We start from the raw sequence: 12,205 nt of genomic DNA, 5'->3' as shown, positions 1-12,205 counted from the left end.
GGGCCAGTGCCTGTGGTGAGGGAGCTGGTACCAGAGGCTGCTCTGGGCTGGCAGTGGCCAAAGCCTTTACCTGCACCCCTGGGCTGGTGACTGCACGCACCAGGGCTGCAGTGACAGAGGGGGATTTGCCCTGCAAGTGGCACACGGGGTTCCTGTACTAGAAATCCCATGGGCAGCTCTGGTGAGACCTCACCTGGAGTCCTGTGGTCAGTTCTAGAGCACAGAAAGCACAGGAAAGGACATGGATCTGTTAGAGCAAGTCCAGATGCAGCCATGAACATGATCTGAGGGCTGGAGCACCTCCCATACAAGGACAGGCTGGGAGAGTTGGAATTGTTCAGCCTGGAGAAGAGAAGCCTTCAGGGAGAACTTATAGCAGCCTTCCAGTACTGAAACGGGCTGCAGGAAAGCTGTGAAGGAGCTCTTTAGGAGTGCAGGGATAGGACAAGGAGGAATGGTTTTAAGCTAGAAGAGGGGAGATTTAGATGAGGTATTAAAAGAAATGTTTTCCTGTGAGGGTAGTGAAGCACTGGCCCAGGTTTCCCAGAGAACTTGTGGCTGCCCCATCCCTGGGGGTGTTCAAGGCCAGGTTGGATGAAGCTTTGAGCAACTTGATCCAGTGGGAGGTGTCCCTGCCCCTGGCAGGGGTTTGGAACTGGATGGGCTTTAAGGTCCCTTCAGACCCAAACTGTTCCATGATTCTATGATTTCCCCCATCCCCAACAAGGAGGCAGCGCCTTGACGGCAGCCAAACTACAGGCAGAGACCCACTGGGCTCCAGGAGAGCCGCTCCACCAGAGCCAGCAGCAGCCACAAAGACTTGCCCACGCGTGGTTGCGAGCCCTCCTTGCACACACCCCCCTGCTGCAGCCCTGTCCCACATCCAGCCAAGCTGCCCCATGGGACAGAGTCCCAAAAACTGTCAGGTAAACCAGGTGAAGCTGCAGTGATCAGCAGTCAATGCCTTTATTAAAACTACACCACTTTTAGATAAACATTTCAGTTTCAATTTCCAAGCGCATCACTGGCCTATGAACGGGACTGGCAGTGCTGGGCTCGCCAACACCAGTGGTTCCCGTGCTGGACCCTCAGCTCTGTCCCACAGGAAGGCGGCAGTCGGCCGGGCTCCGGCTCAGGCTGCACTTTGCCCCAAGCCAGCGGCCGGCAGCAGCTTTAGCTGGAATGTGCACGTCCCTCTCCAAAGCCAAGTCAGTGTTTCTCTTCTGTCAGTGCAATAAATACAAGTGCGTCAAACATAATTTAAGTGGCACAGTTAGCGGATGAGTATCGTGGGTCAGAAACCTCGGGGACAACCACGCTACGGCAGCAGAATCAGTACAAGAACAAGCTACTGTCTGCTTTGCAACTAGTATGAGCCTGCGGGAATAACTCGGATGCATGCTTAGCAGTTTATACTATGCCGAATGCCCCTGAACGCCCCTTGGGGCGGCACAAATCCCTCGGAGTGCTGGTGACTACACCTACAGCACCTGGTGGTGTCTACACAGACTGACGGGGGCCAGGGCCAGGTCCCCAGCCTGGCACCACAGAGTCAGCACACCACCCCCTCTCATCTCAGTGCAGTGACATGAAACAGCCCCTGTTCTAACCCCAAGCAGGACAAAGACATTCCCAGAACTTCTCCCTGTGTGAGAGGCTCATTTCCACCCCTGGCTGCTGGATGTCCTTCAACCACAGCTGCGAGATGACCTGAGAAGCGCTACTGGAAGTGCCCGGGATGCCCAGAGTGCAGAAGGAAGGTGGAGGGGGAGATGTCCCCCCGACACCCCAGACTGGTATTTTTGCATCAAGAGCCACATAACACTGCCTACTTTTAACCACAGAGGAACAGCATAGCCACAAGGAACAGGAAAACCTGACCTGTTAAAAGGTAGATGGTATTAAAAAAAACCCACAACCCTGCCCTTCCCACCTAAAGGAAGCACAAGTCTGGGAGCGTACAGGGAGAATGGAAGACATCCATTCCCACATCCTGGACCCACATTGTTCGTGGAAGGGAGAGATTGAGCCAAAAAGCGACTTCATTTGATGGCTTAAACCACCAATTCACCTACAGAAGTCACTTCTGTTCTAGCAGGAAGTGAAGTGGAGGAGCTCCATGAAGGACAACAGGAATGGGAGCAGGAATGATGTTCAGAAGGAAAAGGGCACAGAAAAGATAAAAGGGCACTAAGCTTTTCCATTAAATAGATGTTTGAAAAGGAAGAACAAAAAAACCCCTTTCATTTTATTCCCAAATGTATGCAATTAGCCCAACACTTGCAACACATTGAGACTGAAGAGCTAAACAAAAAATACCTCTCACCGCCTGGATCTTCAGTGTATTTGCAATTACAGCTGCTTAGTGAGAAGGGAAGGCAAAACATCTATTTCCTAGAGAGAACACCTCAAACTCAAGCAAGACACCTGTGGCATGGAGACACAGCAAAAGCTATTTGCCTACAAATGAGTCTCTAAGTGATCCAAAAACAGCAGCAGTGTTTGAAAGTGAAAGAAACACCCTTGGTCATGACACGTGTGTCCTCGGAATATCTGTCCTCAGCGGTACCGCGCTGGTTGGGCCGGGCTTTGTTGTGCTTACATTTTTCACTGTTTGGTACCAGCTCCTGGGCAGTTTTCACTCCTCCGTCCAGGTCAAAAAAGAAGCCAACAACTTCTTTCTTCCACCATCACAGATGCTGATGCCAGGAACTGGAGTTGCCAATACACATCAGGTCCGGACTGGGAACCCCTGACCTCCTCTAGTGCCAGGGATGGAAGAACGGCAGACTGACCCGCAGGGAGAGGGGAGGGAAAGGAGAGAGAGAGGGAGGAAGAAAAAGAAAATCTCTGTGCTGCCAAGCAGCGAGTCTTCAGTGATGATGCTCTTGTTCAGATTTTCCCAGGAATTCCCTAGGAAAGGAAAGGACACAGCTGTGACACTCACGCTCTCCAACACTCTGGTGCACGCTCCAGCCTGCAGGTTTTCCCATTCCCATGGCACATACTCGGGCTTGAGCGCTTGCTGCTACAGGGAATAGGACCGAGCTTTGCCCTCACCCCTCCACGGCTCCCACTAGAAGAGGCAAGCAGAAGTAGCTGCTCTGTTAACACCTCCCAAGCATCCAGCTCACACCCAGAGATCAGCAAGAGAGGCTTTTTTCACCCAGCTTTCTATGGCTCCCCTTCACAAATCCTGCTTTGGTGGAGAGCTCTGTCTTTGCGCTAAGCCAGACCCAGCCTACTCTGGAGACAAGGAATTCTCAGAACAGCTGCCCAATACAGGTATCTGTTACACATCTCCTGCCCTGGACACATGTCAGTGTGCCCCAAAACCCCAGGCACCGTCCCCATCCTGCAAGCCAGAGGAAACCATGGTTATCTGGGCTTTTACCGCAGTATTCGAGGTAGCTCTGGACTCCTGTAGATGTACTTGTGCCGGTAGCCAAGGTCTGTGTGGAACGGAACAAACTGCACCTTGTAGTCTCGGAAACTCCGTGACGTCGCAGCGATGTTGTAAAGCTGAGTCCAAGGGGAGGCAGGTGAAGGACATGTGTCGCTCCAAACCAGCCACCCCTGCCAAACCAGTTATGGGCCCTGGCTTGAACAGCTCTGCCAGCTTTAGCTCCATTTCACTATGGATTTGCCACCTCCCACACCACAGAATTCCCAGTCCTTTTGGGCTATGCATTTCTACATGCACCTTCCCATTGCTGACTTTCCTGGCTGCAGTGTCATTCTATCCACACCAATTCCTCCCATCAGGTCAGTTGGCAGGGCCACACACGTACCTTCTTTCCTAGATGAAATGGCACCACCGGGTCATCCTCAGCGTGAAGGATGAGCAGGGAGCAGGAAATGTATTTCACACTGTAAAACAGACAACAGTGTCACAAAGGTTCAGAGCAATCCCATCACTCTCTTAACACCAACACACTTGGATTTCCAAGGAAACTGCAGCAACAAACATGTCCTGTGGGTCATTAACTGCAGATCAGACCTTGAAAACACCATTATCTGGGCACCATTCATTTAATCTACAGAAAATTTACTAGGAGAAGGCAACTGTGGAAAACCTGCTTCTTAGATCAGAGAAGAGTGGTTCCCGTCACTTCAAAGCATCATGCCCCAAGGTCTGGTTTGGTTTCAGGACTGCAAACCAAATTCACAAATACTCAAGGTATTGGATGGAAGGCTCAATGAAAACAGACAAGTTTTCATTGAAAACTTGGGTGGCTTAGGCAAATGCAGAGCAGAGAAATCTTTCCAAGCTTTCAGTGTCTCACTGCTACTGTTTTAACGTGTGACATAGGCTTGAAAAGCACAAATCACACGGACCAAATCAGCACATCCCTGAACAGTCTCTGTTGCACCTGTCCTTATTAAGAACAATTAAAGAAAGAGTTTACAGTGCAAAGATTTGCTGCACTCAGGGCTGCGAGAGTAACTGAAATCCCTTCAGCAAGTACAATGCTTCAATGAAAAAAAAAAGTCTGGTGTCTCTCCTTGATGTTTGGCACAGCTCACTGCTGCCACAGCTGAAACCCCAGTGAAAATGGAACTCACTTCTCATCATTTGCAAACTTAATTCCACTGGTCGTGATGGGATCCAGGAAGAACCAGTCAAACCCAGGGAAGTATCTGTATATCTGAGGGGAAAAAATTGTGTTAGTGGCAGGCACCAGCAGGACAGTTACACAAACAGCAGGAACAAGGCAGGCCACTGCCATCCCAGTAACATCCTTCGGCTGCTGGCTGTGATCCCTGCAGCGAGAGCAGAGTCCATCTGCCCCTCCCCACTTTTACTGCCCTTTCTGATCCCAGTTTCTGCTGTCTTTAAGCAGGCTCCACACACGGCTCTGGTACTGCTTAGTGTATTGGTGATCCCAGGAGCCACTTAAAGAGCAGCTCTTTACCCCTGATACTTATAAATATCACTGGTCCCCCACAGGTCACGCAGGTAGCTCAGCTACATTGTCCCCCTCTGCTCTGCACTGGTGCGGCTCCACCTCACACACTGGGTGCGGTTTGGCTGCCACAGGATAAAGAGGATCTAAAGCTACTGAGAGTGTCCAGAAGGGGCCACAAAGTTGGTGAAGGGTTTAGAGGGGAAGCCGCATGAGGAGTGGCTAAAGTCACTTGGTCTGTTCAGCCTGGAGGAGACTGAATGGAGACCTCATCACAGTCTGCAGCTTCCTCACAAGAGAAGGAGGAGCAGGCACTCATCTCTCCTCTCTGGCGACCAATCACAGGACCTGAGGGAATGGCAGGAAGATGTGCCAGAGGAGGGCTAGGTTGGACATTAGAAAAGGTTCTTCACTCGGGGTGGTGGAGCACTGGCACAGGCTCCCCCGGGACGCAGCCATGGCACCAAGCCTAACAATATTCCAGAAGCACCTGGCCAATGTTGTCAGACACGTGGTGTGAATGTTGGGGTGTCCTATGCAGGGACAGGAGTTGGGCTCGATGATCCTTGTGGGTCCCGTACAACTCAGGACATTCTATGATTCTATGTCATGCAGTTAGCTCAGCTACATCACTTCTGAAGCTAAATTTCTAAGCATGCCACTAGTGTGCAAGCCACTGAGTACTTGCCACAGAAAAGGGGTGACTCCGTGCCTCCTCCCGTATGTTGGTGAATGGAGATTCCAGTATCAGGGCATCCGGGGGTGTTTCTGAAAAGCCAAAGGCAATGTGCTGAAATGCAGGGGTGCAGGCAGCCAGCAAGGTCAGGGTCTGCCTCACAAGAGCAGCTGCCACCACGGGGCACCAAGGACAAGCCTTGGTGGAAATCTGGGATGCCGGCAACACCTGGGCTGAGTGGGAAAAGCATCTGCCCACTAGACATACCTCTCTCACAAAGACGCCTCACTAGGTTTGTTGCGACCCTGGAAAGAAAAACAACAATCAGCATTTAATCTGGCACAGGCCCTCTGCAAAGCAGCAGGCTCTAGTGGCAGCAGGTGGCAGATGCACAACTCAACTCCCGTGACGTCAGCCCCTCGCACCATTTGAGGTCTGGGTAGCCAAACCACAACCACCTGGATTCCCACAGCTCTCCCAATCCCAACTCTCTCAAATGGCATCAGGCGACTGCGTTTAGGTAAGCAAATGAGTCCAGGGAAGAAATACACCACGTAGCCACTCGGAAGGACATCCTTTATGGTGGCTATCAGGCTCCCAGTGTATCTGCAGCCGTGTGACACGGCCTCTGACCCCCAGACCACGACAGCTGAGCAAGAAACTGGGGGAATGCGAGGGTATGGGCTGACGGGTGCTGTGTTGCAGGCAGCTGGAGTGCTGGGTCCCAGTGTGACACTGCAAAGGGCTTCCATAGCTGGGTCAAAAAGCAGCAAGGTCTCCCCCACGCATCTCCCTAATGGGACAGGGATATTTTCAAAGCTGCTGAATCCTCCAAGCACACCATATTTCAAAAACCTCAGACTCCAGGCTGGCCACAATCCCCAGAGAACTCCACTGGAGACACCAATACCAGGCCACTTGCATTGCAGTACATTGGGAAATTTCAAGAGCATGCTCTGACCCAGAAAGGGAGCCTGAACATGGTAAGAATTTAGAGGAAGAGCCAAAGGAAAAGCTTTTGCCTTCTTTCAAACAAAGCAGGACATCTAGTATCACAGCAAGCAGGCACTATCCTGAAACACCTTCGAATCAGAGAAGCCTGACGCTCTGCTCTGAAGGACACAGAGATGTAGGTTCACCGCAGGAAGAGATCACTGCAGTTCCATTTTCTCTCCCCTCAGTCAATCTGCATTCGATTATTCCAAGGGTCTTTTTTCCAGCACCACCCTCGGGGCAATGAATGTTCAGGATCATTCCTGCGCAGTTGTTTGCTATAGCCCTTCTCACTCTGTACAGTGCAAAGGGGAAGCTACTCTGCAGCAGTTATGCCACACACTCCAAGCCAAGCCAGCCTGGGGATTACAGCAAACAGCACCTTCATCCAAGGTCACTGCTTAATGTTTATCAGAAGCTGCTAAGTCCCACTTGGATTAGATGCTTACCCTGTGCCCAAGGAGTGTCCCCATATATAGACAGGGTTGTCTCCACTTCTTGCTTTTATCCAGTCGAAGACATGAAGGGCGTCATAGGTCATTCCCCTCTCCGATGGGGTGCCTACAGAATCACCCCAGCCTGAAACACAAATAACCCTTCTGAGAACGGCACGAACTGGTCAGGAAAGCCAGCCAGTTCATCTCACGCAGCCCATCTGTGAGTGCAAAGGGATCTGGGACAGAGACAGGTGCTGTGCACCTCTGCAGTGTGGGTTGAAAGCCCCAATTGATCCGCAGCCATTTAAACAAGGCAACTGCCAGCTGCCCAGAAGTTTATGTGGATTCAGTCAACAACAAAATCAAGAGCTGGATGTCACTGTCACCCTGTGCTCTTGCACCTATCCATCTACAACAGCCCAGTTCCCAAACCTTTGCTGCTCTTGCACACATGTAAATGGAGTCTCTAAGAGCATAAGAACTGGCTGCTTAGCACTAAAACCCAAGCTTGTTTCACGAAGCTTGTTTGTCCATGCTGTTCAATCAAAGCCCCCAAGCAATTTTCCAGCCTCTTAATTGTTTTGGCTCTGTCACTATTGCAGCACATCTACACATCTTACACTAAAGCAGCAAGCATCCCACACCCCTTCTAGTACCTAATAAGCAGCAGCCAGAGAGGCAGCTGCCAGCAGGACAAGAAAACAGGGCAAGCTCCTACAAATAAACCTCTCCCAGATGTCTTCTTGATAAAAATGCAACGGATTAATTTCTTTCCTGTGTCTCCAGAGGCAGTCATGGCTTAAATACTAAGAAGGGAAAAAAAGAGCAGAGGATGCCTGACTGCTTGTGGCACAGAGATGCAAAATGGTCATGGCTTCTGCCAAAGACGTTATCAATTGTTAGCAAATTATCTACCATAGGTCTCATCTCGCATATCAGCTTTTAAAAAGAAGCACAAGTTCAATTCTGGCTGCTCTGACAGCACATGTGCCTGTGGGAAGCTCCTTAGCCCCCAGATCAGGAGTCCTGCCCATGAAGGCAGATAGGAGCTGGAGTCCACCGAGTGGACATCAGGAAGCAGTGCCACACAGGAAGGCACTGGAAAGAAATTTCTGGCAGATCTTTGGATACCTATGAGTTAAAAAAAAGAAGCGACAACCACATCTAATTAGCTCACAGCAAGCATTTATAAAACAAAAGCTCCCCTGAGAGCCAAGAAAAAAAAAAGCAGCTTCTTTGTCACTTCTACAGAAAGAGACATCTAAAGTGTTTTGTAATAAAAGAAACCCACATACCTCGATAATCAAATGTGACCACGTGGTACCCAAGAGAGCTGAGAACCTGGAAGGGAGAGAAACATGCAGAAACCCATGGCAGAGATGTACAGAGCAGCCACGCTCTTGTCTCAGGCCAAGGGGTGGGGATCTTATTTATAACATTATCACCCCGACATGGTGAAGCTTTTGGGTATAGAAAATAGCTTGTCTCTGCTTTGGCACAGAGCATTAGAACGCTAATCATCTCAGCCCGCTGGCATTACTCCATTTGTTTCCTGGACCTCATACCAGGCTTAGATAGTGATTCTCCCTTTAAGAGCTTTGCCCTTAAAATCTGCAAATATCCTATGACTGTTTCCCCTACAAACACTTTCAGATCTTCCAGTGAAACAGTAGGACTGCTTCATTTATATTATTCAAACTAAATGTTAGCATAACATATAGGAGGCTGCTTCAGATTTCAGAAGGCTTAAATGTATACATCCAAAATATGCATTGCTGTATCATGACGATGAGTTACAGCCAATGGCAACCCTAACAAACACAGTTAAAAGTGAGTAAAAATAACCAATGTTAGACCAACTTAGAATCATAGAGTGGTTTGAGTTGGAAGGGACCTTAAACATCATCCAGTTCCAAGCCCCCTGCCATAGGCAGGGACACCTCACACTGCATCAGGTTGCTCAAAGCCTCATCCAGCCTGGCCTGGAACACCTCCAGGGATGGGGCAGCCAACACTTCTCTGGGAAACATGTGCCAGTGCTTCACCACCCTCACAGCAAAACTTCATGAGATCTCATCTAAATCTCCCCTTTTTCAGTTTAAAACCACCCCCCCCACCTTGTCCTATCCCTGCACTCCCTGATCAAGAGCCCCTCTCCAGCTTTCCTGTAGCCCCTTTCAGTACTGGAAGGCTGCTGCAAGGTCTCCCCGGAGCCTTCTCTTCCTCAAGGCTGAACAACCCCAGCTCTCTCAGACTGTCCTCGTATGGGAGGTGCTCCAACCCCTGTTGGATTAGCATTCATTGCAATTTTTTAAAAGACATATGCAAGGGTACTAGGACTGTCACAGCATAGCTGGAATGACACCTGTAAGCTGAGTGTGCCTTCTAAAGGAATGCTATAATTTTAGGCTGAGCAGTTTACATATACAGATATCTGGTAGAGTTATAAATGATTAGACAATTTGCAACATCTCGGGGCACACAGTATGTGTACAACTGGAGTGTACCGACAACTGGCACCTGAATGGAAATGTTGACAGCATTTTCATTGTTCCACTAGGATCTACATGGTGGTCTGAAAACCAAAAACCAGTAAGTTCACATAGGTATCACACAGTTTGCCTTGCTGTAGTCCCTGAGACTGACACATAACATCACGCTCACCCTTGCTGCACTTGGTTGTGTGAGTTCTTGGCACTGGCCACAGGGTTACATTATTCCACTGACCCTATTGATTGCCATTTTCACACTAACAGTTATTAGGAATTTATATTAATAGAGCAACTGCAACAGCTTCCAAGTCACTCAAAGCTCCTGTGCTTTTTGCTATTCAGGTCTCTTCTAGTAATTCCCGCTTCTCTTTCTTTGGCTCTAAATCTTTCAAAGGGATTCCTTGGAGGTGACGAAGTGCATACTGTGAGGCCTTTAAAGGAGAGGCATTGAATACGCCGTTGTTTCACTCTGGGATCTGCATTCACTGTTTCTTCACCATCCCCTTGCCAATAACTATGCCAGCGTCACAGAGAGACACGGTTATGCATTTCCAACACCACAGTACAGAATATCACTGCATCCCACACAACAGCAAAATAAATATTAATTAACAAAACAGGTGCTGCAGGACAGCCATTTCCATCAGAATCACTATATATCAGTTTTTGTATGGTCACTTACATATTGGACACCCTGACTGGACAGGCCGAACAAAAAGTTCCTTCTTGCAAAGTTTGGTTTTCTGCTTTACAATGCAATTTTACTGATGAGATATCAAACACAACAGAGCCTTTTCCAAGCCATTAAAAATTATTTACACTGTTGACAGGTTACCTATCTGTTATTATGCATTGGCTGCACTGGCAGCATCTCTTCTCAATAACAAATAGATGTACTTTTATTTTAATTAGCAGCTGTTATGTTTAAAAACAGATTTATACCACTCTCTATTTCTTCTTAAAAAATGTGCTGAGTTTAACACGCCCATTGCAATTACACACGCAGGACTAATGTTTCATTTTCAAAGCCCAGTTCCACTAGGGACTTCATTATTCAACTATTTTTTACCTCCTCAGACCATGGGTCTGACCTGCACCTCATACCAAAGACCACTACAATGGCCTCCAGCTTTCCTTAACCCCAATATAAGTCTGAACCCCCACATGCAACCCTACCCCCAAATCCTGCCACTCAGCACAGCCAAAAGCCTCAAGGAAGCAACCAAGACAACAGCTAAGCCTGGAAAGAACACGGAGACTCCTGAAGAGGGGACAGGAATGGCACGAAGCACCTCCAGCCCAATTCTCCTCTTGCCACTGGAAGCCAGGAACTGTGAGGCTACATAGAGCTCTCCTGCAGAAAGCAGGAAAGGCTGCAACATTAATCTGTCTGGGCCTTGTTCTGGTTAGCTGCCAAAAGCACCAGCCCTCTCGCAGCCACCAGCAATAAGGGTGCCCTCAAGACAGCCCCAGGCACAGGTGGCAGTGATCTCCATGCTCACCTAAAGTTATGCAGGCTCAGGAACCCTGACCACCAAGACCTGACTCCCCACAGCCCAGCACAGAACAAGCCAGTGTGCCCAGTTCTCCTCTCCGAGCAGAGAGCACAGACAAAGTGCTGGAATAAAGATGATGAAGGTGATCTCATGCCTTTACCAGAGGCAGAAGACGATGGAGCCTTCCACTCCCATACTCACTCGACTCAAAGCCAAGATAGAGGTGAGCCACTTGCAGAGACTCACTCCTCCGAGGACCTGTCAAGCCCCGACCATGGGTACTGCCCCACTCTTATGCTTCAGATGAGCCTTTCTCTTTCAGGGAAGAGACAAGGCTGAGGAGGAATGGCAACAGGCAGGAAAAGCAGCAGAAACTGTCGCTACAACCACTACAGCTGCTAGACCAGTAAAGTGCCCGACTCAACCTTCATGATACAGGGCCCCCTGCTACAAGCACCTTCTACTGTCTATACAGCTTGCTTCATTCCTACCCTGGCATTGGGCAGCTGCAGCACCCAAACCACTTCCCAAGAGGAAAGTAGACATGGAAAGCAAGACCAAAATACAGTGGATATGAAAGAGAAGGAAAAACATCCATCACCAACATCCAGCTCTTACTGGTGAAGGACACAGCCGATGATGAGCTGCAACATCCCTACCTGAAGCCAACAACCCTGGGAGCATCCCAATCCCATGCCCTGCACTAACAGCCTCACCTGTTTTAGTCATTTTCTTAAGAGTATTTTTCTTACTTGTTTTTCCCATTAGAATTAGTTTGGAAACTCTCTTTTCCCCTTAGAATTAGTTTGGAAACTCTCAGATGGAGCCGGTGAGATTTCAGCTGGCTTTGCAGAGAGCAGGCATTTCCTCAGACCCTTGACAGGATGTTTGGTGTAACAAAGCCAAACGTTTTATTTATAGGAATGACCTACGCCCCTAAAACAATGCCGTATTGTTTCATGTGCTGCTATAAAGTTGGTTAACTTCATGCAGTGAGTAAAATAAACCTCTACATCAGTTCCCTGCTATCCCAGCACATCGGTGTAACACAATTAAAAGCTCCACTGCCTCACTGTACAAGGATGAATCACAGAAGAAGCTTGCACTACTCTGTCATTGACTGTCACGGTTGTTAAAAAAACAGGATTCTTGTCAGTTTTAAAAGGTTTTGAGTTCCATTATTCAAGTGTGAATACAAAGATGA

The 12,205-nt window shown here is 48.9% G+C and overlaps 1 protein-coding gene across 1 annotated transcript in view; it reads right to left on the bottom strand.

Moving 5' to 3' along the window:
• Positions 1-936: 936 nt before the first annotated feature.
• ABHD12 (abhydrolase domain containing 12, lysophospholipase) overlaps positions 937-12,205 on the bottom strand; it is a 41,417-nt gene continuing 30,148 nt past the window's right edge. Inside the window, exons 6-13 of the mRNA XM_069850366.1 lie at positions 8,309-8,354; positions 7,026-7,155; positions 5,851-5,888; positions 5,596-5,675; positions 4,567-4,649; positions 3,792-3,870; positions 3,395-3,522; positions 937-2,913 (exon numbers count right to left, since the gene is read on the bottom strand). Of these exons, the coding sequence (XP_069706467.1) occupies positions 2,874-2,913; positions 3,395-3,522; positions 3,792-3,870; positions 4,567-4,649; positions 5,596-5,675; positions 5,851-5,888; positions 7,026-7,155; positions 8,309-8,354 (624 nt within the window). The 3' untranslated portion in view covers positions 937-2,873. The remainder of the gene's footprint in view (positions 2,914-3,394; positions 3,523-3,791; positions 3,871-4,566; positions 4,650-5,595; positions 5,676-5,850; positions 5,889-7,025; positions 7,156-8,308; positions 8,355-12,205) is intronic.

Source organism: Phaenicophaeus curvirostris, chromosome 2 (genome assembly GCF_032191515.1).
Source record: "Phaenicophaeus curvirostris isolate KB17595 chromosome 2, BPBGC_Pcur_1.0, whole genome shotgun sequence".
In the NCBI taxonomy this organism is placed as follows: domain Eukaryota; kingdom Metazoa; phylum Chordata; class Aves; order Cuculiformes; family Cuculidae; genus Phaenicophaeus; species Phaenicophaeus curvirostris.
This window is presented reverse-complemented; position numbering and strand designations above follow the sequence as displayed.